Genomic DNA, 26,985 nt, shown 5'->3' with positions numbered 1-26,985 from the left:
CCAAGTCAGGGTTGACCTCCTCTCCTAGGTAGAGGCCAAGACGCCTCCTCGCGAAGAATAACCCACCCCAAACGTTAATTGTGCCGGGGCCGGCAGCTTAGTTCTCATGCACCCAGATATCCTGTCTGGTTATTTGGAAATACCCACCCGGTCACCTGAGGCGAGGGAATGTCACCTCCGCTGTGACACATCTTGGTTTGGTGACTGTTGGCAGTTACGGGCTCACTCACCTCGCTCATCAGCCCTCCCGACGCGTGCGAGCTCTTGGATGGCACTTGGCAGGGACTTGCAGGCAAAGTCCTTCCCTGGCGTGCGTCTCTGCCTTCTGGGGGTTTCCTTGGGGGCTCGTGCGCTTGCGTCTCTGAAAGGAAGGCTGCCGTCGCCCGCCTTAGTTCTGTCGCGTGCAGATGTTCCACTGCCCTCCCCCGGCCCGGCCTACGCGGAACGATGGAGGCCGATCAGTGCCGTAGATCAGACCCTTGTCATTGTTTGCATAGAAGAGGCCTTTGAACAGGGGCCAGGATGAGACCACAGTGGAAAAAGATGAGGCCCCAAAACAATGCCGCGCAACTGGCGGCTCTCCGTAAACGTACGGCGTGATCTCGCCATCGTATGGGAGCGAGGTAACCTTGTGATGAACCGAGTGGGAGGAAGTGAGTAACGGGAGGAGACGGTCGGTGCAGTGTTTGAGTTGGACGAGCCGTCTGCGCCCTCCAGAGCGCCCTTCGCAGTAGAGGAAACTGGGGAGGGGACGCTGTTTCCTACGGCTCTGTTGTCAGGCACCGTTCGGGTTGAGGCAAGAGGGAAAAAAGCCCCGGGATGCTTCCGTGCCCAGACCCCACGGCTCTCTCTGGCCCGAGTCCCAAGCGGGCGTGGGTGTGTGGGATCCGTCAGAGGTGAAGCATGGGCTGCTGCTGGCTTTAGAGACGCAGGTGCCTGTTCGTGGCCGGCGGGCGCTTTTGTGAGCAAGCATGTAGTTCTCAAAGATGATCGGCGGTGAGAGGGCCCTGGAAAGCTGTTCTGAAGAAGGAGACGTGTACCTCTAATTTGGCCCTGGGTATTTATTTCGTGTTTAGTTAACCCGTTTACAGGCATGCTTTCGGGGCTTTCCCGGGGGAGCAAAATTGAGGCCTGAGGTGGTAATGGCCATGCTCTGTTCCCTCACCCCTCTCTTCCGCCCCCAGGCCCCCCACCCCCGTGGTGGGAGTTCCCGAGGAAGGAGTCACAGAGTAAGAACCAGGGCTGAGAGCCATTGTTCCTTGAAGCCAGGACTCCTCAGCCTCCGTGCTGTTGACACTGGGGCCAGATGGTTCTTGGTTGTGGCTGTCCTGTGCGCCCTAGGACTCTCAGCAGCGTCCTTGGCCTCTGTCCGCCGGATGCCAGGAGTAGTCACCCCCTCGTCGTGACAGCCAAAAAGGTCTCCAGATACTGCCCCATGCAAAACCCCCTCCGTTGAGAACCACTGGGCAAGGCCTCGGTCCCCAAACACAGTGCGGTTGAGGGACGCGCAGAGTTACCGTCACCCTAGCGGGCTGATCACGCTGAGTGGGCGTTTTCTGTGTGTCTGGCCCTTGGCTGCGTGCTCTGTGTAGGGGACTTCGTTTAAGCCCCAGCAGCCTGCGTGGTAAGAGTTGTTCCTGTTTGACAGATGAGAGAACTGAGGCTTAGAGAAAAGAAGCAGCGTGTCCCGAGTGCACACAGCTGAAAGCCGGTGTCGGGTCTAAGCCTTCGACGCCTGGGCCGTGGTGTTATCTCCACCCCCCCCCCCCCCCCCGAAAAGCTGGTCAGTGTGAACAAAAATCTGGGTCATTTGATGGCTTGCAAGTCCTCAAGTAGACACGGGTCTGGAATGATCGGGATTAGCAGTTCTCAGTGAAGGCAGTTTGCTCCCCAGGGGACATTTGTTTATGTCTGGAGACATTTGGGCTGTCCCCATGGGGGTGTGGCCGACCTCTAGCGGGGACGGGCCAGGGACGCTGTAGAAGGTCCTGGAATGCACAGGCCAGCCCCACGGCAAGGAATTCCCCAGCCCATATGTGAACAATGCCAAAACTGAGAACCCCGCTCTGGGATAAGTACCTTACTTCCCCATCTTTTTGGGCAGAACACAGTTGGGTGATCCTGGCAGTCCTGTGTGTAAATTAAAGATGATTTTCCGGGGGCGCCTGGGTGGCTCAGTCGGTTAAGCATCCGACTTCGGCTCAGGTCATGATCTCGCGGTTCATGAGTTCGAGTCCCGCGTCGGGCTCTGTGCTGACGGCTCGGAGCCCGGAGCCTGCTTCGGATTCTGTGTCTCTCCCTCTCTCTCTGCCCCTCCCCCGCTCACGCTCTGTCTCTGTCTCTCAAAACTGAATAAACATTTAAAAAAAAAAAGATGATCTTACAGCGTGCGAGTCTGTTTCTGCTGAGATAGTAAGAACTTTAAAAACAAACTTCTTAAATCCTTTTGATCTCTCTTTCCTCATTTAATGCTTTTCCAAACGCTTTGAATTTTCTTCTATTTTCTGTGGCCTTTGCCCCCAAGTGAGCGCCGCGCCCCCCTCCGCCCCCTTCTGGCTTTTTATCTTTGGCCAAGTGACAAAACGTCGGCGTCTGCCGAGTTTGTACGCCGTCTGTCATGGGAAGTGGGCATTGGAGCAGAAAGCGGGTGTTCCTCTTGGGTATTCATTCCGCCCCCCCCCCCCCCCCCCCCAGGACGAGTCAACGGGAGAGATCACGTTTTACATGAAGGGAGCGGATGTTGTCATGGCTGGGATCGTGCAGTACAATGACTGGCTGGAGGAAGAGGTACGTGGGGTATGGGGGCGAGCGCCGCAGAGGCATGTCTTGGAGGCCTCGCGTGGCGTGGTAACACGGGTCTCTGTGCTCGTTGTCTGTGGCTGTGTAACACCTCACCCCCAAACGTAGCGGCTTAGAACGACGCACTTTTATTTCTCATGGACTCTGTGGGCCAGGCATCTGTCCACAGCTTGGCCGGCCGTCCTTTGCAGGGTCTCTCAAGCAGTTGCTTGGGACTGGGGTCTCATCTGAAGGTTCAAGCGGGGCAAGGCCCACGTCCAGGCTCAAGAGTCCGCCCCTCACTGGGTTTTGGCTGGAGGCAGGTAGCGGGAGGGTGGGGATCCTCGAGGGTCCGCGTCACGGGCTGCCCGTCTTGATTGGTGATGTGGAGAATTGGCCACAGCAAGGAGAGAAGAAACTCTTGGGTTTGTCGGGTCACTTTTCTTTTGTCTCTCAGCTCCAGGTCGGGGGGCGGAGGGGGGAGGCACAGTTGCCATTCAGTAATGTTATATTTTCAGGTAGAGGGTTTGCAAACTCAAAGGAGGGGCTGGGCAGGTAAGTCAGGTAAAACAGGCCGGGGGGGAGTCTTTCCAACAGGGTCACACTTTGTGTGTTAAGCCTGTCGGAATATCCTTCACCTGACAGCTGTTTTCTGGGAATACGTAGAAGCAGCCGCTTTTCATCCATCATTGGCTGTGGTCTTTTGGGAGAGCATGCATGGTTGTGTCAGAGGTTTGGTTTTTTTCCCAACAAGCCAGACATCCAGGTTTGTCTGCGAAGTCTTACAGTGTTGACTTAGCTTTTGAAACACGTACTGCGCCCGTCAGAGAAAACCTATGCGTAGTTCCATGGTTGGCCTACAGGCTGCCATGTTGCAATCCCCCTTTAGAAGGTCTGCTTCAGGGAAGGTTGCTTTAGGGGAAAGCGACGTTTGGATTGGCCGGTTTGTCTCTGCCCCTGGTAGGGGCCTGTCCACGTTAGCGTCCAGGCTTCCTCCGCGAGGGTCAGGGGCTCGGAGGCAAGGCCCAGAGTGTGGCTCTCCACCGACTACGGTCTGCTTTTCAGTGTGGAAACATGGCCCGAGAAGGACTGCGGGTTCTCGTGGTGGCGAAGAAGTCTCTAGCAGAGGAGCAATATCAAGACTTTGAGGTAAGTGGTCCTGTGATCTTTCCATTATTTTTTGCAGTTTCCGTACGTCTTCCCCTCTCTGGCTCTATCTCCTCTTCGTCTGCCCCTCGCTCAGTCTGCTCTAGCCGTGCCGATGTCCTTTCTGAGCACCCCAGGCTCACTTCTGCCCCGGGGCCTTTGCACTTGCTGTTCTCTTTGCCCGGAACTCCCTTCCTGGACAGACCTCCGTGGCCTGCTCCCTCGCTTCCTTTGGGTCTCTGCTCAAATGCCGCCTCCTCTGAGAAGTCTTCCCGGACTCCCCATCTAAGGCAGCCCCACCTCACCACTCACCGTCCACCACGCCGCTTAATTTTCTGCACTAATCACCATCTAGAATGGACTCGTTTATATGTTTACATCTAACATTCTTCTTAATACCTCCTTTCGGGAATAGAATCTTTTCTAGAGCAGAGGCGGTCAGTCGGGTTTGCTGTTACATCCTAACATTTAGGGTGGTCACTGGCACATGGTTCACCCTCTGGAAAATTTGAAATGAATCACCCCCTTGGAGCCCTCAGTTTTTGGAGTTGTAAAAAGAGTTTAACTAGATCGTTGACTTTCACGGCGTAAATATGCCTGGTTTATCGTCCTCTTGTCCCGCGGATTGCATGTTCCTTGAGGGGAAGGGCCCTTGTATCCCCAGGCCTGGCACAAAGCCAAGTGCATGCATAGGACCGAAAGGGAGAGACAGGTGTTTGGGGACAGGCTTCTGGGGTCCTTGTCATGCTTCACCCAGAGAAGCTGTGCTTGATGGTGTCTCTCCCATGTGCTTGAGTTCCTTGTAAAGTTTTCTTTAGCAAGAGTTCCGGCCCTGATAAATTCTACTGTCTTTTCATGTTTAAAGGCATGTGTTCGAATCAGCTCCTTAGGGGATTTTTGATTTTCTTCCATGTCTTTATCACCCCTGGAAAGTGGCTAAACAGAAGGGTTGTGTCCGTGGTCTTTGGAGGTGGGACTTCGTCTTCAGAAAACCCAGTGATCAGGGATTCTTGGTCACAAAGTGCACGTTGTGTGTGGGAGATCTTGAGGGTACCAGTCCTTGTGACGACCCAGCGAGGTGGGGGCTGTTACTGCTGCTTCCTGGGTGAAAACAGCCAAGGCTCAGATAAGTTGAGCAACTTGCTGGAAGTTGCACAGCCAGGTAAGTGTAGAGGAGAGGGTGGAGTCAGGGCCCGTCCGAGGTCTGGGCCGATCAACTTGCAAGGAGGCTGAGAGCCTCGGTTCATCCGTTTGAGGTCCAGCCACGCGCCGGGGTCCCCCCTTGGTGGCCTACTCCTGACGCCGGTCGGCCCTGCCCCCTCCCCACTGCCAGCAGTGACCGTGTGTCCCCTGCCGTGTCCCAGGCCCGCTACGTCCAGGCCAAGCTGAGCGTGCACGACCGCTCCCTCAAAGTGGCCACGGTGATCGAGAGCCTGGAGATGGAAATGGGGTTGCTCTGTCTCACGGGGGTGGAGGACCAGCTGCAGGCGGACGTGAGGCCCACCCTGGAGACGCTGAGGAACGCGGGCATCAAGGTAGGGAGCACCTGCCCGGGACCCGGCCGCTGAAACGGCCGCCGCCTTGTGGGAGCGAGCTTCAGAATCATCCTGCCGCGGGTGTAGAGACGAGGAGGGGAGGGGGGCGGGGGGAGCGAGGGAGGAACGAGGAGCGGAGTGCATGGGCAGCGACCCAGAGCCCTGTCTCACCTGGACCGCTGCGTCCCTCCCGCTCCTCCAGCCCTGCCCCGAAGGCCACCCCGGGCCCCCCGAAGGGCCAGGCTGTGTCCAAATGCTCGGGGTGTTCAGTACCTTCTCGCTGAGTGACCGGACGGCCAGCCGTCTGCTGCTGTTCTGGGTGAATGAGTGACCGCCCGCACCTCAAACTGCCCTATTTATTACGCTGTTTGGGGTCCAAAGGAGAAAGGAAAAAAAAAAACCAACCCGACAGTCCGGTAGTTTCATCCGGAGAGGCCAGTAGAGGGCGTCGGAGGAGCAGGCTACACCTCAGAGGACCCCAGCCGAGCAGCCTGACTGGCTGGAAGCTCCTGGAAACGTGTCATGTTTGCCCAGAAGCAGCTCTCCCTTGCGTCCCCCGCCAGTACGCGGCACAGGCTCCTGTGAGCGGGGCCACAGTAGGGGCCGAGCTCCGGCCACATGAGCGGGGAGGGCGCACGTTTCACCGTGAACCGGGTTCTGTCACGTGTCCTTGGCCCCCAGACCTGGTCCCTGGCGAGGGAGTTGTCAGCCACGTCCCCGTTTTGGAAGAGCCATCCGAAGTCAGAAGGGCTGGTGCTTAACTTTGTCACTGGCAACTTCTGAGGCCGCTTCTCTCCGGGTCGTGGAATATTCTGGTTCCTGCTTCTGGCTTCATCCTCAGCCGCTCCTCCCCGAGGCCGCTGTCTCCAGAAGGCGGGGTGTTTTGTTCCCACTGTGGACTGGACTTCTCTTCCTGCTTTCCCTGGTCAGACGGGAGGGGGAAGGGAGCGCAGGGGCGAGGCGTCCAGGGACTCTGTAGGTGGGGTCTAGCGGAAAGCTCTTTCACGGGCCGGAACGTGTCAGAACTTGGACAGTGGCTACTTCAGCCCCTTCCCAGATGCAGCAGCCGGGGCCAGGCGAGGCAGGAAGGTCCTAGGGCTCAGGTCTGGGCACTTACCCACACGTGCCCCCCTCTCGTCCCCACGTGGGACACCAGTCATGTGGTGCACCAATGACTTTCCATGGGTTTCTAGAACTTGAGCCTCCCAGCTCCGTCCCCGGTGTTTGCTTTCATACAGCAGACCCTGAAAACTGGCCCCAAGCTGGGGTCGCTTAAAAGGATATTATCTTTATGGACAGATGGGACGTTGAGAGGAGGGGCTGACAGCCACCAGGGGCCGGGCCAGGGGCAAGGGCCCCCAGAAGGGCCCGCCTGTCTCACTGCCTGGGTCCGAATCTGATTTCTCCACCGACTGCCTCGGCGATCCTTGGCAAGTGGCTTCTCGGCGCTCCGTGTCCTGCCTTATAAAGTTACTGTGAAGGCCACGTGTGCTAAACGTGGACAGTGTTTGATGGGTACCTAGCACGGTGAACGCTCGGGAAACCGTTGCTCTTTTCTTTCCTGTACCTCCCCACTGCCAGCATGCGCTTTGTCCAGTGACCCTGGGAGAACAGACGGCTGATGTGTGGACTTAGCAGAGCAGGAAGCGTATTCCGCTTACCCTTGGAAGCCCTGGATTCTGGGCCTGGTCGGGACCGGAACTGGCTGTGTGGCTTTGGGGCAAGCCGCTCCCCTCTCTGGGCTCACGGCGGCAAAATGCAGAACGACGTCTTAGGAGGTGTGGAGGAGCCTGGCGCATTGACCGCTGGCTTAACCGACCGCGTAGAAAGACCGGATGCGACGTGACAAATCAGTGCTTCCTGTAGGACCCGGAAGTGACCCCTCACCCACACCGCCTTCCGCTTCTTTGAGATTATTTATTGCCTTGAGAGAGATTTCTGGAATCTCTCTTAAGGGGGATTATGAGGTCAGAGGCCAAGCTTCGTGGTGTCTGTCGAAGCACATGGGCAAATGCTTCTCTGCGAGTATCGTACCGGCCTTTGCTGCCACCAGCAGTGGTCGCTTGGGGGTCCTCGAGCCCCCCAAGTGGGGTATCCCCGTGGTTTGTGCTGGGGACACGGGGAGCCTCGAGGTAAATGGAATGAATCAAGTTTAGCTCGGTGTTCTTGGGGACCGGGGCTGACACGGGCTCCGGGCTGGCCTTGACCACTTACAAAGACGAGGCCCCCTTGTGCTGCGATTCCAGGTTTGGATGCTGACGGGGGACAAGCTGGAGACAGCCACATGCACAGCCAAGAATGCACATCTGGTGACCAGAAACCAAGACATCCACGTTTTCCGGCTGGTACGGTGCTCTCTGTGTTGGGGCCTCGTGGGGGTGACGCTGCAGTTTTGCCCTGTGACCTCATGACCTTGAGTGGGCCCCTAAAGTATAGAGGGGAAAACTTACGGCACTGGTTTGGGTGGGATTACTGAACGACCCAGGTGGGGCTACAGGATTCCTTCTGGGGGTGGCTCAGCAGCACCTCGTTACTGCTGTGTTCTTAACCTGGCGGGGGTCATGGTCCCTTTGAGAAGCTGTCAAAAAGCACAGTCAGGACGAAGGACGCAGACGAGCCCACACATGTGAAATTGTACACACGGGTCCAGATTCCACTGAAGCCTTGAAGGCTGAGTCCTTGGATGAGAAAAAAATTCCGGATCACAGACATTGGGCTGTCTGCCCTCCTGAAGGAAAACCTTTAGGAGCCTTTAGAAGGAGGCATATTGGGTGGGCAAGCGAGAAATTTCCTGCCCTGGTGGCAAGCGCTTGACCTCAACAGGGCAGGCCTGAGGAGGTGCCCTAAGACCAGGAGCCAAGACTGGCCTGACCGGGTGGGGAGGTGAGTGCCACTCTGTAGGCGGGATACAGCAGTCCTGCTCCTGAGGTCGGAGCCCCCATACCCAGTGAGTGGAGAGGCTCCGCGTGCGGTGGGAATGTCCCCTTGCCCCCCGCCTTTGGTCCCTGCCACGCAGAGCCTTCAGGAGACGCAGCTATTCTGGCAACGGCGCAGACAGCATCGTGTGGAGGCACATATGGTCAGTCTCCATTATACGCGGACTCCATATTTGCAAATTCACCTACTTACTAAAATTTATTGGTAACCCCAAAACCAGCGCTCAGGGTGCTTTCAGAGTCCTCTGTGGGCATGTGCAGAGCAGCGAGAAATTGTGGTTGCCAAATGTGTGCATCATTCCCAGCTGAGGTCAAACAAGGCGATCCCCTGCCTTCTCCGCTCTCGTGCTACACAGAAGCCCGGTTCCCGGTCTACTTAGTGCCGCCTTTTTTTTTTTTTTTTTTTTTTTTTTGCATTTTTGTGTTAGTGATTTCATTGTTTAAGATGCCCCCCTCCCCATCACAGTGCTGGAGTGCCATCTAGCATTGCTGAGCTCGGGAAGGCTATGATGTGCCTTGTGGAGAAAGTACGTCTGTTGGATTACCTTCCTTTGGGCACGAGTTATAGTGCTGTTGGTTGTGAATTCAGTGTTAATGAATCAAAAAAAAAAAAAAAGTCTGTTTGAAAAGATGTCTTTCAACGGAAACACATGTGAAACAAGGTTATGTGTTGATTGACAAAAATGCTGTGGCCAGAGGCTCACAGGAACCTGGCCCCGTATTCCCCCTACAGGAGCAACGAACAGATAGTTACTTGTTAAGTCGGTGTTCACAGTGACTTCCTAGAGTGTAGCTACTGGAAATAACAAGGACAGACTATATGTTCTTTATATTCTGTATTCTATGCATTCTGTATAGTTAGGGGTTACAGGTGCCAGCCTGTGTGACCGTCTGCTTTTGTAAATAAAGTTTTATTGGCACACAGATGTGCCCGTTTGTTTTCACCTATTGCCTCTGGCCGCTTTGATGCCACGGCAGCAGAGTTGAGTAGTTTTGACGAACATGGTAGGGTCCACAGAGCCTGTTTGACATCTGGTCTAGTACAGAAAAGTTGGCCACCCTGCCAGATGCCTGGCTGCTGACGCCTGCCCCACGGCCCCCTGGGTGTGTGGCTTTAGAGGGGCTCACACAGCTCGCCACGCTTTTGTTCCCTTACGTGTAGAGTCCAGCCGTGGCCATCCGCACCTTGTAGGGTTGCTGGGCGAGGTCAGTGGGGACGATCCACGAAAAGTGCTTAGCGCGGTGCCTGGCACTCAATGAAAGTACAGTCATTTTTAGCTCCTGTTTTTATGCTGTGGGTCACAGCCGTCCTGGGGGAAATGCAAGGTGATCGTTGGTGCACAGGCCCTCCCGATTCCCACAGAATCATAACAGACAGGATTGAATTTGGCTCTGGGTCTGCCGGCAGGGGAGGGGCAGGGGTCCGTGGCTGGGGTGGCCATTGTCTCCGGACCGGCTTCAGGAAGCCGCTGTTTGTTGTTCTTCCGTCTCCGGAGAGCGGGGCCCCCTCCACGCCTGTGTTCCCTTCTAGGTGACCAACCGGAGTGAGGCCCACCTCGAGCTGAACGCTTTCCGCAGGAAGCATGACTGCGCCCTGGTCATCTCGGGGGACTCCCTGGAGGTGGGTGCGGGGCCCCCGCCGGCCGGGCTCTCCCGGGGAGCGCGCGCCCCTCCCTGCTTTGCTGGGGCCGCGGCCTTGGTTGACACCCCCCCCCCCCCCCCGCCTTCCCCTCCCAGATTTGCCTCAAGTACTACGAGTACGAGTTCATGGAGCTGGCCTGCCAGTGCCCGGCTGTCGTCTGCTGCCGCTGCACCCCCACCCAGAAGGCCCAGATCGTGCGCCTGCTCCAGGAACGCACGGGGAAGCTCACCTGTGCAGTCGGTAGGTGCCGCCCCCGCCCCCCACCGGCCCCGTCCCGCCGGCACGTGGATTCGCTTTGTAAGGGTAACGGGGACCCTGCTGCAACTCGCATTCCCCGGGCCGTGTCGCTCGGGTCGTGATCCTTTCCCCCAGCCGACGTGGGCTCCGGAATTCATATGATTATGATGATTATTTTTTTTAGTGTTTCCCTCTGGGTTAGAGTCGATAAGCGTGTTCTAGGGCTTTCCTCCATGGCTTGCTCCTCCTTTGCTAGTGATGCAGGAGGCAGCACAGCCGAGGGCTGGAGGCCGCACAGCCGAGGAGGGGACCCGGGTTCCCAGTCCGAGCTGGTTTTACTCGCTGGGCGCCCGTCCGAGCCTCGGTCTGCCCGTTGGTCGGATGGGGTAATAAGCACTCATCCAGTGGGGAGGGTGGAAAGGGGTGGATTCAGAGAGCGCTCACGACAGGGCACGGTGTGCGTTGAGCAAGTGCAGCGTGGGTCACTGCTGCCGATGTGATGTGGGGCCCGCGCGCCCCACAGGCAGGGGTGTGGTGGTCGTAGACAGCGGTGAGGCGTGGACACGGCCCCCCCCCCCCCCCCCGCTGCCGCTCGGCGGCCGGACTCTGGCCAGTCACCCGGTGTCCCTCTTGACGCTCAGCTCCTCCGCCTGTGAGACTGGGGGGTGTCGGAGCAATTACGTGGAGCCGCGCGGAAGAGACGCTTAGCGAGCCCTCGGCGAGAGGCGAGAGGCGCGCGTCTTCAAAGTAAGAATGACGTGTCGGGGTCCCGCTTCTCACCTCCGCCCAATTTCCCGGCTTTTCTCTCCGGCCCGTGTGGCCGACAGGTGACGGAGGCAATGACGTCAGTATGATTCAGGAATCCGACTGCGGTGTGGGGGTCGAGGGGAAGGTGAGTGCGGGCTGTGGGGGGTGGGGTGCTGCTGGCCGTGGAGGGGTGGGTGCTGGGGGTGGGGCTGCCGTGCGAGGGCTGCTCTGCCTCCTCGCGGGAGTTTCTTTTGCCCTCGACACACAGCTCTGACGCTTCTGAAAACTCGAGATCAGGACGACGAAGCGTAAGGAGCCACGTCACGGAATGGCCTGGCGTTATTACCTGGGGGTCGGAGGTCCGTGTCACCGTATCTTACGGACGACGATGCTGGTTTTCCGTGTGTCAAAACTTGAATTAAAAACAAAGGAAAGGGGCGCCTGGGTGGCGCAGTCGGTTGGGCGTCCGACTTCAGCCAGGTCACGATCTCGCGGTCCGTGAGTTCGAGCCCCGCGTCGGGCTCTGGGCTGGTGGCTCAGAGCCTGGAGCCTGTTTCCGATTCTGCGTCTCCCTCTCTCTCTGCCCCTCCCCTGTTCATGCTCTGTCTCTCTCTGTCCCAAAAATAAATAAAAAACGTTGAAAAAAAAAAAAACAAAGGAAAGAGTGTTTTGCTGTGTTGTTGGGGCACAGTGAATGCACTTCAGGCTTTTGCGTGCTGGCTGCGGCGTCCGTAAAAGCATCGGTCGCCACGCCCCGTGCTAACGTCCGGGGGGTCGTGGAGGGAGGTGACACGGTGTGTGGCTCAGAGGCCTCGGCAGCTGCAGTGTCTCCCGAAGCTCGTGTGCCGTGACGCAGTTCTTGTTTCCTGTCCTTGTCACGCGTGTGCTTGTCCCGCAGAGTTGGCTCTGTCCTGAGTTGTGACCTCTAAATGGCTACGGGTAACATTGGTTACCAGGCTTGTCGGAACTGTGTGTGAAGTAAGAGTCCAGAGGCCCCGAGGGAGGGCCGGAGGCGCTGTCCTGTGCGTTCGGTCCCATAGCTTCACGGATTGGGCTGACGCATACGCTTTAAAATTTTTCTTCTCTCCACCCTTTCTGGTTTTGTGGTGCTCATCCAGTTGGCAGTTATTCGAAGTTGCAGGATTCGGTGATCTTTGAGATGTTCCTGGAACGGGCCCTTTTAACGCAGGTGTGGCCCCTTAGAGAATTCCATTCCACGGTGGCACTTCTACGAATGTGCAAAGTTGCACGCTCAGGAATGTTCCGTTTGGAATCGTTAGTAGCCTCAGCCCCCCACCCACCCCAGGCTTCCATCTCGCTTCGAGGGTCTGAGTGCCTGTCTCTGAGGATTCTTTGCTTCTGATACACAGATCCATTTGACCTCCGAATTATCACGATCTGTGGTTCAGAATGTTTTTTATTTAAATACATTCCTCTTTTTAAATCAGATTTAGTCTTGGACCACCAACCGAGTACAGCGTGAAACCAAAGAAGCTCTTTATTGAAGTTTTCCAAAGATCACCTTACAACGTCTTGCTTTTTTCAATTAAAAGAGAAAAAAATGTGTTCGCCTTGACCTCCGGTGCTCCTGACGGTGCCCAATTTTATTGGATTTTAGGAAGGAAAACAGGCTTCCCTGGCTGCAGACTTCTCCATCACCCAGTTCAAGCACCTGGGCCGGTTGCTGATGGTGCACGGCCGGAACAGCTACAAGCGGTCAGCTGCCCTCAGCCAGTTCGTGATTCACAGAAGCCTCTGCATCAGCACCATGCAGGTGGGTGGCCGTCCTGGAGAAAGCCCGGGAACGAGGCTGTGCTTTGGAGCCGTTACCCCACCTGGCCGGTTTCTTTCTTTCTTGACTTCATTATTTTTCCCACCCGGCGAGTTTAAATCCCAAACCGGGTTGACCTTGGATTGTCACAGATCCTTCCCCCGGTAGACGGTGCGGGCCATCCTTGCTGCGGGGGAGCGGATGCAGGCACGAGCACCAGTGCCTGCCCAGCGCTTGGCATAAAGGAGATGCGGTGTAAATGCCCAGAGGTGTTATGATCAGTTAGCCAGAGAGAAAAATGCAGAGAGGTCAGTGCTGGTCCTGGCTTTTCCAAATGCAAAAATAAGGGCCAGCAGAGAAGAACCACCGAAGAATAACTTGCTTTTCTGGAGCACTTCCTGTACCCTGGGCATCAGGCTCAGTGTTCACCATGCAAGTGGCTCACGCGGTCCTCACAGTCGCCTGCGCCCATTTTACAGATGGGGAGTCTGAGGCTAATTGAGGGGGAGAAACGTGCGGCAGGGTCCCTCGGGGGTTTAGACTGCATTGGCGCCGGGATTCCAGAGCCCGTGTTCTTCATCACGGTGTCTCCTTGGGTGCCCTCGATGCGGGGAGGCCGGTGCTGCCTCCGCTTGCGGGGGCTCCCAGGTGGGGCGGTGTGGCGCATGGCCCTGGGGGGTGTCTGATATCACAGTTCTGCCTCCCGCCATCCCAGGTGGGAGTGGAGCTTCATTACCGCGATTGTTCATCTTCTCGGGAATAACGTCTTGCGCCCATCTTTTTCTCACAAAAAGATTCTAGAGTATTTTCCCACCTCCTGTCTCCCCAGCTCCTTTGAACATCTGTCATCAGGCTGCAGCGATTAAGTGCATACTGGGAGGAAGGCCAAAGGGTGGGAAAGAAACTATTCTGGGTGTTGAAACACTATTGACTGATTCTCCTCCGTGGACACTTAAGTGAAAACACCCCCATTAAGCGGAGAGAACATAGGGGCGATGTGTCTTGGCACCCACCTCCCTTTCTGACCCCCCCACGATGTGTCTCTGAGACTTCGAGCAAGTCACTTTCCCCCTCTGGGCCTCAGTCTTCCGTTTGTGACATGGGGATGGTAAGATGTGTCTTGCCTCTCGGCCAAGGCCACTTTGAGAAGCAGAGTTTTCTAAGGCATCGAGTGCTGAAGGCATCCTTACCGCTGTTAATCAAAACAAAACAGGAAGATGTGTACGGTAAGGGGACATTTTAATCTGTGGGAAAGGAGCTTAATCACAACATAAAAGACATCCTGCCTTTCCAAGTAAGTGCACATGAGGCCTCCCCTCCCTCCTTTTTCTTTTTTAAAAACTTTTTGAATTTTTTAAATGTTTATTTTTGAGAGAGAGAGAGTGCATGAGCAGGGGAGGAGCAGAGAGAGAGGGAGACACAGAATCTGAATCGGGCTCTGGGCTCTGAGCCATCAGCACAGAGCCCGGTGTAGGGCTCGGACTCATGAACTGCGAGATATGACCTGAGCCGAAGTCGGACACTGAACCAGCTGAGCCACCCAGGTGCCCCTGATTTTATGTTTTCAGTATCTGTTGCATTTGAGAGCGTAGAAGCCTTCAAGTGATTTTTATCAACATGATCAAAATAGCTGTTATGATTCATCAGACCATATCTGTACTGTACTTTTTTTTTTTTAAGTTTATTTATTTATTTATTGAAAGAAAGAGCGCACGCACAGCCTGCAAACCAGGGAGGGGCGGAGAGAAAGGGAGAGAGAGATGCAAACCAGGGAGGGAGAGAGAGAATCCCAAGCAGGTTCCGCACTGACAGCACGGAGCCCTGATGCGGGGCTCGAACCCATGAACCGTGAGATCATGACCTGAGCGGAAATCAAGAGTCGGACGCTTAGCTCCCGGACCCACCCAGGCGCCCCAGACCACATCTGTGCTTTTAATTTATGTTAGCTCATGAATCACACTGGATATTACTATGATTTAATCACTGGAAGATTAATCAGCTTGTCCGTGGCCATGCACACAAAAGCTGGCCTGGATGAGCTGACTTCAGCAATGTCTGTATGTTACTATGAGCCTCAGTTTAGAAAAAAATTCCAGGATGAGAAATTGTTCTTTGTGCTGTGGGAAAATGCGTTCACCCCTGTCCACTGTGCTGAAAGTGATTGGCTAAGAGCAAGTCCCTGTTAGGACTGCACTTTGACGTTGTTCTCTTTGATAGATGTGGCCACAGTGGTTTATTTTCCCTAAAGTGTTCTCTCCAAGATGAAGAAGGCTTTTGGCCAGCCAGGCCCTTTTAGGGGAAGGAGGCTCTTGACCTTGATTTGCAAAACTACGCATCAGATTCTTGACTTTTTTATAAACGTCCTTTCTGTGCCATGGCCCAGCCTGGGTGAAAAGTCATTTGAAAGGTGGCTTTCACCTCTCAGTTCTGAAATATGACCAGGGGGTGCAGTTGGGGCTGCCCAGGACCGTGGTCCCGGGTGGCACCTGCATTTGGAGCTCCGTGCCAGGTCAGCACCCAGAGCGGGTGCTGACGGGGAGATGCCTCCAGTGAGATACCCTTGCTGATGGCCAGCCTGCCTCCGCCTCTTGTCCTTAGTCTTTGAAAAGCCTTCAGCTGTTGCCGGCCTCTTTTTGGTTTTCCGCTCACAGGAATTCGCTTTGAGGCCACTTTCCTTCTGTTAGCCTGTAGGTGTCCAGAGAAGGACCTAACAGAGCATCAAGTCAGATTTTATCTCCCCAGCCTGTTTTTCACTGCCAGTAGCTAATATTTTCCAAACCAGGAAGTAGACATTTCAGTAAAGGTTTGGAAATGCTGCTCTTGTCTAATTGCAAAGGTGTCCCTGCTTGTGGGCTCTTCGTAAAAATTTCCCAAAATTGTAAAAGGTGTCATGTGAGAAGGGAAGCCTTGTCTGTAACCCCGCCCTCCGGGGTAACGGGTGCCCATCCTCATGGCGCAGGTGTCTCTATGTCTGTTTCCATACCTCTGCTAACTTGTTTCTTGGGCGCATGCCCAGAGAGGCGGTGCTTCTGAGCTGTCAGGAGCGCGGGCTCTGGAGACAGAGCTGGGTTTAACCCTGCAGTGAAGGTTACCTGCTCAGATTCCCCGTCTGTGAAAGGCAGGTGATACTAGGACTTGATCTCATGGGTGGTTCTGGAGATTCACAGAGGTCACGGAGAGAGCGCCCCTGGGTGTAGCCTGTGTAACTCAGTGTTCACAAGGGGGCTGAGCATGGTCTCTGGAGCTAAACTACCTGGGAACGACTCCTGGCTCTATCCCTCGTGAGCTGTGTGATTGTAGGCGAGTCACTTAACCTCTCTGTGCCTTACTCTTCTCCTCTGTAAATAGGGGTTGATGACAACAGTACCTGTCTCATGAGGTGGTTATAATTGTTAAATGAGCTGATTTACTGAAAGCACTCACAACTGTGTCAGTAAAGCTTGCGGTACGTTAAGGGTGGGGTGTTGTTATTGTATAAAGGTAGGTAGGGCCTTTGTCAATGATTTTTGGTAACATCTTCCTTTCTCGTTGGCACAGGCTGTCTTTTCCTCTGTGTTTTACTTTGCATCGGTTCCTCTCTACCAAGGATTCCTCATCATTGGGTAAGGAAAGCTAGGCAGGGTTATTAACTTTTTATGAAACCTCCCTAACATACCACAGAGGAGAGAAGAAACATTGTGTCTCGACCGTGCAGCCCCTGAGTTGCCCGGGATGTAGTTGAGAACCTAACTTGGATTTTTATTTGTAATGTTTTTTTTTTTTTTTTTTTTTTTTTTTTTTTAATTTTATTTTTGAGACAGAGACAGAGCACGAGTAGGGGAGGGGCAGAGAGAGAGGGAGACATAGAATCTGAAACAGGCTCCAGGCTCTGAGGCGTCAGCACAGAGCCCCACACGGGGCTCAAACCCCCAAATGTGAGATCATGACCCGAGCCGAAGTTGGATGCCCAACCGACGGAGCCCCCCAGGCGCCCCGGATTTTTATTTTTGAATGGCTCAGCCTATACCCAGACTGAGAAAGTGGAGCTCGGTGGGCTTGTGGTTCACAGCACTCGGCGGTTTGGACCTGGAGGGGGGAGAATGCTTGCCCATGACCGTCCGAGCTTATTGGTGATGGCGACCAAAGCAAGATCGAAGGTTCCCAGACTCCGTGATTCCACTGGGGTCTTAGAAAAAGGGGAAAGATGGGTCTGGAAAGTACCCTCCCTGTCGTGGACCCGGTAGAATGTCCTGCTGCTGGGTCTGTCGGGCGGGCCAGAGCCTTGCTGTCCTGGGAGATGTCCCTAGCAGAGCCTGACTGCTGTGTGCCAGTGACCTGTCAGACAGGGGTCACGTGGACATTTGCTGCCATCGGCTCCACCCCCATTCCTGACTCGGAACTCATGACGTTCCTTTTGATCCTTCAGAGAATGTTCTCAGTGTTTAAGTCACCCAGGTAGGTGGATTGGGTGACACGTGTCCTAGATAGAGACGTGTGTAGGGCACACGCCTGGTTGTAAGGAGGCAGGAAGCACAGAAAGGCTGGCTGGTCCCAGGGGAGAGTCTCACAAAGAATTCTGCCTGCTTCTTTTTTTTTTTTTTTAATTTTTATTTTTTATTAAAAAAAATTTTTTTTAATGTCTATTTTTGAGACAGAGACAGGGCACGAACGGGGGAGGGTCAGAGAGAGGGAGACACAGAATCTGAAACAGGCTCCAGGCTCTGAGCTGTCAGCACAGATCCTGACGCGGGGCTCGAACCCACGGACTCTGAGATCATGACCTGAGCCGAAGTCGGCCGCTTAACCAACTGAGCCACCCAGGCGCCCCATGCCTGCCTCTAACTGGAAAAGTGGACTGTCCTTTGTCAGGTCCCAGAAGAACGAAAGAACCTGCCAGAACGTAGGGGCTCCCCGAAATGTGTTCCGTGTGGCCCGCCGCGGACCCCTCGCCACCCTCAGTTCCCATCTCCTCTCTCCCCCTCACTCGCTCGGCTCCAGCTATACTGGCTGCCTTGCTGTCCTTCAAACGGGTCCTCGCCTCAGGGCCTTTGCACGTGCTGTTCTCTCCGCCTGGGATGCCCTTCCCTTCATTTGGGCATGGCTGCCTCTCACCTTTTATGGGTGTTTACTCAACTGTCACATCCTTTGGGCACCCACTCTAAAAAATCATACCACCCCCACGGCTCTTTCCCTCTCCTCCCATTGCAGTGTAGTTTACCGACTTTGTTGGCTCACAGATGGGCAGGACAGCTCTCCGAGGGCAGATGTTCTGTTTCTCATCTGAAGCTCCAGTCCTTAAAGCAGCCCTGGCCCGTGATGGGCACTTAGTGAGTAGTTCCTGAAGAAGTGCATGGGAATGGGGCTCCAGAGGCCGGAGAAGCAGACTGTTCCCTTTCCATCGGCCCGTCTCACTTGCGGCGATTTTTCTCCCCCAGGTACTCCACCATTTACACCATGTTTCCCGTATTCTCTCTGGTCCTGGACAAAGATGTGAAGTCAGAAGTTGCCATGCTGTATCCTGAGCTCTACAAGGATCTTCTCAAGGTTCAGTGAACTCCTCCTTCCCTTCCTCCTCCTTCCGCTTCTTTCTCCCTCTCTCCCTACTTTCATTTCACGCAGACCCTCCATTTCCGGTTTGAACACACGGATTTCGACGATTTGAGCTGGTGGCGGCTTCCTTGAGAGGAAGGAGTGCGGTTTTACATTCTTTTTTCTTAAAAAAGCCATATGTATGCTCCTAGAGAATGTTAAACTGTACAGTAATATGTAAACTGAAAACTTCAACTAACCAACCAAAAACTTAAAAAAAAAAAAAAAAAAAAAAAAGAGCCCCTGACAGTTCCATTCTGCCACTGAGGCTCCTGGAAGCATTTTGGTGTATGCTTCTAAAAAGCGTGTGTGTGTGTGTGTGTGTGTGTGTGATTTCGTTTATTTGTCTTCCAGGAGTTTTACTGAAGGGCAGATTTATTCCCACCGAATATCAATTGTCTTTTAAACGTGTAATTTCTCAAACGTGTCCAGACATGTGCGAGACGCTTTTTTTTTTTTTTGATGAAAACAGGCAGGTTGCCTTGTTGGTGGCAGGGAAGCTTGGGGCAGCTGACACCCTGGGTGAGCCACACACCATAACCTGCTCTTTCTCGTTCTCTCGTTTAGGGAAGACCGTTGTCCTACAAGACCTTCTTAATATGGGTTTTGATTAGCATCTATCAAGGTGAGAAATGTCACACCAGCTGTGGGGTTATGCTGGGGGTTCTGTTGTCTGTAGAACACGAAGAAGCTGGAACCCTGAAACTTGGTTAAGGGGTGGGACGGTGCACCCCAAGGGGGCCCTACCCGGCATTTTGTAAGGACCAGAACATTCAGCACGGTGATAGATCTGTGAGGAGGTGCTGTCTGCTTCAGGAGACAGACTCAGAGAAAAATACAACGAACACCAATCACCACCTGCTGGGGTGTGCGAGCCACTGTGACAAAAAGCGGTCGCTTTCTGGAATGTTCTGATACTTTTTCTGAGGTCCTTATAGTTTTTGAGAAATGTGTCTGCTTCACTGGCCTCCAGGGAGGGTCTCTCAGACTGCAGAGAGACTTTGTAGGATGACTTTTAAGTGTAGGAGGAGAAAATACCAAAACCCCTGTTGGTGTTTATTTCTGTTTGTATGCGTGTTTTATAATATATGTGATTGTGCAGTGGTCTTAATGTCCATCTACGTCTGCCCAGGTACAGACGTCTACTTTACAAATATACATTGTGTGTTGTGGGGGGTGGTCTTACTGATGTCGTGTGCAACCAATAGGTGTAGATACTGTTAAAATTGTTGGCAGGAAGTTAAATTATCAGTAAAAAAAAAAATCAGGGGGAGGATTTTTAAGAAGTACATCAAAGTATAATATACGCATTGATTTTTGCAGCCACCTTTTGTATGTAAAAGTTCATAAATCAGGAGCACTGAAGCCCCATTTCACCCCTTCATCCTGAACCCCTGGCACGATGGGCTGTCGCTTGAGGAGTTTTGGGGTTGAGCATCTCCTGGCCCTGCCTCTGTGTAATATTCTTGTGCTGTCGGATATTTGAGCTGTGTGTGAGCACCATCTCTCTGCTTTTCTGCTGTGCTAGAAAAACACGTATCCGTTCCCTCTCCCACTTTCCTTTCTTGCCTCCTTATAGGTACAGGATGCTCTGAGTGTCTCTGGGTTACCTCTGGCATTGTGTGTGTGTGTGTGTGTGTGTGTGTGTGTGTGTGTGTGTGTGTTGTGGGCGTTAGGGCGTAAAACAACACATGACTTAAGATTGACCATCTTTTTTTTAAAATTTTTTAACGTTTATTTATTTTTGAGACAGAGAGAGACAGAGCATGAACGGGGGAGGGGCAGAGAGAGAGGGAAACACAGAATCGGAAGCAGGCTCCAGGCTCTGAGCCATCAGCCCAGAGCCCGACGCGGGGCTCGAACCCGCGGACCGCGAGATCGTGACCTGGCTGAAGTCGGATGCTTAACCGACTGAGCCACCCAGGCACCCCACCCATCTTTTTTTTTCAATTTACATCCAAGTTAGTTAGCATCTAGTGCAATGATGATTTCAGGAGTACATTCCAGTGGTCATCCTCTATGTATAACACCCGGTGCTCATCCCAAGTGTCTTTCTTAGTGCCCCTCACCCATTTAGCCCATTTTGTTTTTTTCCCCTTTCCATTTCTCCCCTTCCCTCCTTCCCTCTGTCTCTCCCTCTGTCTCTCTCTCTTTCTTCTCCCCTGCAATTATAGACTCCTTATGACGTAAGGTCCAAAGAGAAAATAGGAAATCAGAAGGAGACACCTCTTTAAAGCCTCCATAAAGCACCACTCATCAACCTCATTTAGCAAGTGCCATCTTTCATGTCTAAATGGAAAATAAAGGAAAAGGAGCCCAGGCCGAGGGGGCTCTGGAGGGGAGCGGGAGGGGCGGCAGCTGCGGGCAGGCAGGGCTGTGCGGGGACACCGGCTCTGTCTGCCTTCGCAGGGAGCACCATCATGTACGGGGCCCTGCTGCTGTTCGAGTCCGAGTTCGTGCACATCGTGGCCATTTCCTTCACGTCGCTGATCCTCACGGAGCTGCTCATGGTGGCCCTGACCATCCAGACATGGCACTGGCTCATGACCGTGGCCGAGCTGCTCAGTCTGGCCTGCTACATCGCCTCCCTGGTGTTCCTCCACGAGTTCATCGGTAAGACCCGCTCTGTGGCTGAAGCCGGGCAGTGAGGTCCAGGGGCCCCCTGCCCAGCGCTCATCCTGGGGTCTTTGTCCAGCTGGCCTTGGCACTCAGCTGCCCCCATTTTCTTACTGGTGTCCCAGTGGGGCAGATAGCACCTGTGGATCAGCTTCCCGGAACAGAGGCTGGTGGGCACAATGTCAATGGAGTGTTTCCTTTTGAAAACACACTGCACTAAGTGACTTCGGAGGGGGTTCCGTTGAATTCGACAGAGGCCTGGTAGGTTTCTCGAGGGAGCCGGGCAAAGTGCCGGGCTCTGGGGGGCGAATGCATGTCGGACATCCAGGTTTTGTTCATGAATAAATGGTAAGTCCTGCAGGATCAGTAGGTTAAGAAACTCCACCTTCCCCTGAAGGCGTCTCTGATCAGGTCTCATGTTCATCAGCAAACGCTCCATAAGGTTTTGGTCGAGGTAAAAGGAACGTCCGGTTACTGAAGTCTTAGTTTCACACTTGTCCTGAGAGTCTCTCAGAATGCGTTTTTGTGAACACCTACTGTGTACTCAGTGGCTTGGGGGTGGCGAGCTCTGCCCTCAGGAAGCTGTCACGGGGCCGGCTGGGCAGACGCACGGGTGGGACCGTGGCCCGTGCCAGCCACACGCTCCCCATCTGTGCCCCGGAAGTGGTGTCCACTCCACTACTGAGGAAGGCTGCGGGCTGTGCTCTGCTCTCTCAAAACCCTCCAGACCGCGGGCTCGCTGTCCTGCAGCGGAAGGGGGCGTCCGTCCCTCAGTGGAAGCCCCCTAGGCCACCCGGTTCCCGCTCTGCACCGCCCTCAGACCCCACCCGTCCTGGGCTTTGGTGACCATCCCGGAGGCGAGGGGAAAACATGTCTGGTGTCGGAGTGCCTTTCTGCTCTCGGGCGGCGGGGTTTGCAAAGAAAAGCGCCAGCTGTCAGATTCCAGATCAGAAACACCTGTAAGAATTGTTTCTGCCTGTAGTTTTGTTTTCCTGGTGTTGGAAGTAGCATTTCAGTGACTGTCAGTGAAGGCACAGGTCAGAGAGAGGAGGGAGTGGGGAGAATCCCAGCCCTGGAGACGGAGCCCAGGAAAGGGGCTGGTGCCAGGAGGCCATGTGTCAGGGAGGAGAGGCAGCTTCCCCCCCCTCCCCCCGCCCAATAGCTATGCTGGCAGTTCCTGAGCTGCACAGGCCTTCTGGAACATTCCGCCCGCTCACCGCCGTCTTCCCTTTTGCTTACATTGCAGATGTGTACTTCATCGCCACTTTGTCATTCTTGTGGAAGGTGTCCGTTATCACTCTGGTCAGCTGTCTCCCCCTGTACGTTCTCAAGTATCTGCGGAGACGGTTCTCCCCGCCCAGCTACTCGAAGCTCACCTCGTAGGCGTGCGCGGGCCGAGGGCACCGCGGCCTCTGCCCCCTCCCGGTGGACAGAGTTCAAGTTGCGTTTTTTTTAACCGCCACCTGTGGATCTCGCGGTAATGGCTACCGCGTGCCGTTTGGACGCAAAGCGGCTGAATGTGCAGAGTCCCGAGGCTGGTTCAACGGGGCAGGCTCCTGGGACGTGCCCGTGGGGGCCTGCTCGAGCCCCGGATGACTCGGCCTCAAGTGAATGTATATACGTGAAAGCTGGTGGCTTGGCTAACACATTCATACGTGGGTCACCGTGCGAGCTTCCGAGGACTGGGATTCTGGTGTCGTGTGATAGAAGTTTCTGTCCAGCTGCGGATTGTAGAAGGGTTTGTTTGTGTTTTTGTTTTAAACAGTCCTAATGTGTGTGTGCTCCCCGCGTCTTTCTCGCTCTGAAAAAACTGGCTGCGGAGAAGCGTCAAGCTCTCGGTCTACGGGTTTGCGGGAAAAGGCCATGACTCTGGTCAAAAGTGACCCAGACGGTAGTCGCACGGCCGGAGTGCCACCCACCCCGCCCGAGGCCGCTCTGCTTGCCGAAGCCACGCTGCCTTCCCAGAGCGACACAGAGCGGACCAGGGCAGAGCGAGCGAGCCGTAAATCCCCTCTGTTCTCCTGCGTCAGATTCAGCTTGGATGGTGCCCGAGTTAGCGCCACCTGCCTCCTCGTAAAAGAATTTCAAAGGTGTTACCCTGCTGTGTTCGGACCTGGTAACAATTACAAAGCCTGTGGCCATCTGAGGACACCCCTCAGACATTTTCAGCAGTTGCTTTAGCAGGAAAGGTGCCACCGAACGGCTCCTAAATGTGTCGACAGGGTGATAAGAGACTCAGCTAATTCTTTAGACAATGTAGCATATGCGGTTCAGGCCTCCTGAGTCCAGAGTGCAGGGTCAGGGCTGGGGGCTCTCGGCTTCCACAGAAATCTGTTTCCCATCAGGAGGATGAAATGGCCAAGGCAGAGGCATCATAACCATGCCCTTCGTCGGCGGCAGCTTCGAGCAGAGAGTCCCTGGGAGGAGGAGGCCCAGGCTGCCGGCTCTGGGGTCGGGGCTCCGTTCCGCTGCCTCTCGAGATCTCCAGGGGGAGCTTGCTGGAAGGCCGCCAGCGGTAGAGACCCCTCCCCCACCGGGATGGCGTACCCGCACGTGTGTTTCTTATAAAGCTGTGGCTTCTCTTTCCAGAGGAGGGAAGGGAGTTTTCAAGCGCTGGGCGTGGCGGGGCAAGGCATTCTTGGGTTTTCGAGTCACTTGGTGCCACATATGCGTGCCATCAGGGTTAAGTCGGCGGATCTTCCAGTGACTGTTTGCGATCTCGGATCCGTGGTTAATTCCTTCAGCCCTTCAGCATGACGCTTCTTGTGCGTGCTTCAGAGACGCGAGCTCCAGCCTGGCCGCCGCGCCCACGGCCCTACGCTCAGCCTGCGGCTGGGGGGTTGGGGGCGGGAGGAGCGGGCACATCGGTTCCCGGCCTTGGGAGCACTCTCCATATGCTCATGTACTTATGTTGCCCTTTTAAACCCTTATAAAATGATACTAAGTTTCAGGCACTGGGTAAACTGGCTCTTGGCATTGCTTCTGTTTTAAGATTCTGCATTTTTGCAGTATTTCGGCCGTTCTGTTCCAGCCATCTCTGCCACACCGGAAGGATCCGCAGGGAATATAGGTCGCCGTGAATGAATGGTTATTTAGGAATAGGACCTTTCAGCCGGAAAGATTGAACGGGTCTGACTTCTCTCTGAGTGATGTTACGTAGTTTCAAAGGTAGAGGAGGGAGCCTTGGGCTCAGGAGTTCATACTTTGATCTGTCTTCTTAGAAGTCCGATTGTAAGTCTTAAGTTGTTCTGATCTGAGGTTGCAAACCCTGAACCTGGCCTTGTTCACAGACAGATGATGGCTTCTGCAGGTAGGTCTTGCCAGAAGTGCTGTGAGGAAATTTTGGACGTTCCCAGCAGATACAGGGAGACGGTCTCTTGCTTTGTTTTTTTTCCCCCTCAAGTCCCAAGTTCGATCCAGGTGTGTGAGCTGACTTTTGAAGTCAACGCCTGAGATGCCACCTGACATCTCCCAGGAAGAGAGCTGCCGAAGAAGCCACGCCTGGAAGTGGAGGGGTGCTGGTCTGTGCCATTGCAAACCTTGTTCTCTCGTCCCAGCTGCGCTCTGGCGGAGGCAGTCAGGGGCCAGAGGGACCTAAACCCCAAGCGGAGCCCCGACCCCCACGCCGTGGAGCCTCCCCATCAGTGGGCAGCCTGCTCCCTCCACCTGCCGGGGGTCGTCGGGTGTCTGGGGATGCGTGTGCTTCTCAAACTCTGGCGCCCCAAAGGGCAGGAGCCTCAAGTCGGTCGAGGGTACGGGATCCTTACCTGCACCCGTCAGGCCGGTCCCAGCAGAGGACCCGTGTGCACGAGGATTATCTCAGTTGCGGGGAAAGGTAAAACAGGAACCTCCTGAGTTCGTAGATCTTGAGCAGACAGATCCCGTTGACCTTTCTCTCGGTTTACCAATCTGGAAGGAATTTAGGAAGCGCCACTGACCCCTGCCCCTCACCTTGGACCTCAGTGGGACCTAAGTCTCCGGCAGCCTATTTGATTTGAGGCCGGAGGCCCCACGGCACACAATCAGTGCTATTCAAACCTTTCTCCTCAAAGTAAAAATTAACCCCCCGCCCCCGCCCTCTGACACCACTGGGTATTTCTGTCCTGGTTAGCACTTTTGTTATTTTATGATTATTTTTGTTCTGTCTTTTGGTGATGGTTGTACGTGCATGAGGATGACGGGATCCATTCGTTCCCCCCCCCCCCCCCCCCCCCCCCCCCCCCCGCTTCCTTCCTCTAAGAAAATGACCAGACAAGCTTCTCCATCTCAGTAATTTCTGAAGCCTGACAGTTTGGATCCTAATTTGGAGGGCGCACATGCTCACATGTGTGTTGCCCGTGGTGCTAGGGGGGTCTGGTTGCACCATCTCTGGCTGCTTGGGGCAGCGGACTTTGCCACAGAGCGAAGGAGGGGCGTCCCAGGGGGCGTGTAGACATCGGAGCAAACCACCTTCGCAGCCACCTGGAGCCAGGAGACCGCGAGCTGGGATGTGTCCCGCTGTTGGTGTTGTCCCATCCGGGCCCCAGGCCAGCTTCCCTTCCTAAGCCCTCTTGTGTGTAGTCTGCTTCGGTACCCGTGTCTGGTCCCCTCTGTGTGCTGTCTGCTGAAAGCTTAGGTCACACTGACAACTTCTGAATGTATTTTGAGTTCTGTGCTCATTGGGAATGGACACAATAATGCCTCTTCTCCTTTTCCAGATTTTTGCTTTTATACTTTGTTTTGTTTTTACTGGGGTGGGGATGGGAAAGCCCTCATGCCTTTATGGGGCAGCATTTTAAACCTTTGCCAAATCGCCAGTGGGACCTACACGTGCTTCCGCACCATCCTGTTGAAGACAAACACCTCTCAGCTGTTTTTATCTTTAATCTTTTGTGTGTGTGTTTAAGTGTGTGTGTGTGTGTGTGACCTGAGTTTTTGATGAGATACTTGATTTGCATCAAAATCCCGTTACTTCCAGCTTTGTTGTCATCAAAAAACATAAAAGGAGCTTGTAAATAGAACAGATTTTACTTCTCCCCCCTTCCTTTCATGTAAAACCTTTTGCCACGTATACTTAGTGGAAAATATTTCCATTAACGATGTTCATTTCATCTTGGGAAAATACATCTTGTGTTTCGGAACGGAACCGAGAGGCCTTGCCACCGTGCGGGCAGCGTCCCCGAGACCTCGCGCTCCGCGGCGTCTGCTCACGCCATGGCGCTGTTCCTGCGGATCTGGCTTCTCCGTCACCGCGTGCTTGGGGGTGCCGTCCGTTAATGTCACTGGGCAACGTCAGTGGATACCGCGTTTGGGGGGGGGGGGGCTGCCGGGGGGGACGCGGTATTAGCAAACAAAAATTGTGGCCACTCTATGATTTTGTTGCAGGGGGGGTAGCCGTAAGCTCATCTGGGAGTCGGCGGCCTCCTCATTAGTGGATTCGTCCGTGTAATGCACATAGCACACATCCACCAGGACAGCGTTCTTTCATTAGCGGGAAGCTCTGGTACAGGATGCTTTAATTTAGCAGGAACTCCCAGATGATTTAAATCCTCGATCCCGTGATGATACACATGTGATCCTGCGTGTTTCTGACCGGTTGTCCTTTCGTTGTGTGCCAGCGTGGCTCATTGCTGCTGCCCAATAAAGCTTGTGTACTTTCTGCCTTTGGGGATCATTTTAATTTGTGCGGAAACAGGAATTCTGGTGTCAAAATGAAGGCTTTTTATGATAACGCTCCGATTTTGTGTGTATCTCGTGGTACAAAAAGGGAAGAACTGTTTTTCCAGTTATTTTGATTTTGGCAAAAAAAAAAAAAAAAAAAAATCCCATCCCAAACCCGTGCATTATTTATTATTCTGTACCGTTGTCTATTCCAGACATGTCAGAATTTCAAAAGGTGACCGATACAAATAGGAAAAAGGAGAAAAGTATTTTATAGGATTCAGATTTATACACATGTAGTCCTTGATCTGTTTGGATACCTTTAAAAAAAATCAAATAATATGAGATGTAGGAATGCAGTCACCTAAG

At 54.1% G+C, this 26,985-nt stretch overlaps 1 protein-coding gene across 3 annotated transcripts in view; it reads left to right on the top strand.

Annotated features, from left to right (window-relative positions):
• The window catches only part of ATP9A (ATPase phospholipid transporting 9A), a 130,420-nt gene extending 103,807 nt beyond the window's left edge, over nucleotides 1–26,613 (top strand). For all 3 annotated transcript variants that reach the window (XM_078443946.2, XM_078443947.2, XM_078443948.2), the window contains exons 16-28: nucleotides 2,695–2,787; nucleotides 3,844–3,927; nucleotides 5,289–5,459; nucleotides 7,706–7,804; nucleotides 9,927–10,016; nucleotides 10,133–10,277; nucleotides 11,102–11,166; nucleotides 12,640–12,795; nucleotides 16,330–16,394; nucleotides 18,207–18,315; nucleotides 18,928–18,985; nucleotides 20,770–20,973; nucleotides 22,223–26,613. In XM_078443946.2, coding sequence (XP_078300072.1) covers nucleotides 2,695–2,787; nucleotides 3,844–3,927; nucleotides 5,289–5,459; nucleotides 7,706–7,804; nucleotides 9,927–10,016; nucleotides 10,133–10,277; nucleotides 11,102–11,166; nucleotides 12,640–12,795; nucleotides 16,330–16,394; nucleotides 18,207–18,315; nucleotides 18,928–18,985; nucleotides 20,770–20,973; nucleotides 22,223–22,359 — 1,476 coding nt within the window. In that variant the 3' untranslated portion in view covers nucleotides 22,360–26,613. The remainder of the gene's footprint in view (nucleotides 1–2,694; nucleotides 2,788–3,843; nucleotides 3,928–5,288; nucleotides 5,460–7,705; nucleotides 7,805–9,926; nucleotides 10,017–10,132; nucleotides 10,278–11,101; nucleotides 11,167–12,639; nucleotides 12,796–16,329; nucleotides 16,395–18,206; nucleotides 18,316–18,927; nucleotides 18,986–20,769; nucleotides 20,974–22,222) is intronic.
• Nucleotides 26,614–26,985: the final 372 nt, after the last annotated feature.

This window comes from Panthera onca, chromosome A3, assembly GCF_046562875.1.
Source record: "Panthera onca isolate mPanOnc1 chromosome A3, mPanOnc1 haplotype 2, whole genome shotgun sequence".
Lineage (NCBI taxonomy): Eukaryota > Metazoa > Chordata > Mammalia > Carnivora > Felidae > Panthera > Panthera onca.
Note: the sequence above shows the minus strand (reverse complement) of the source record. Positions and strands in the feature narration are given on the sequence as shown.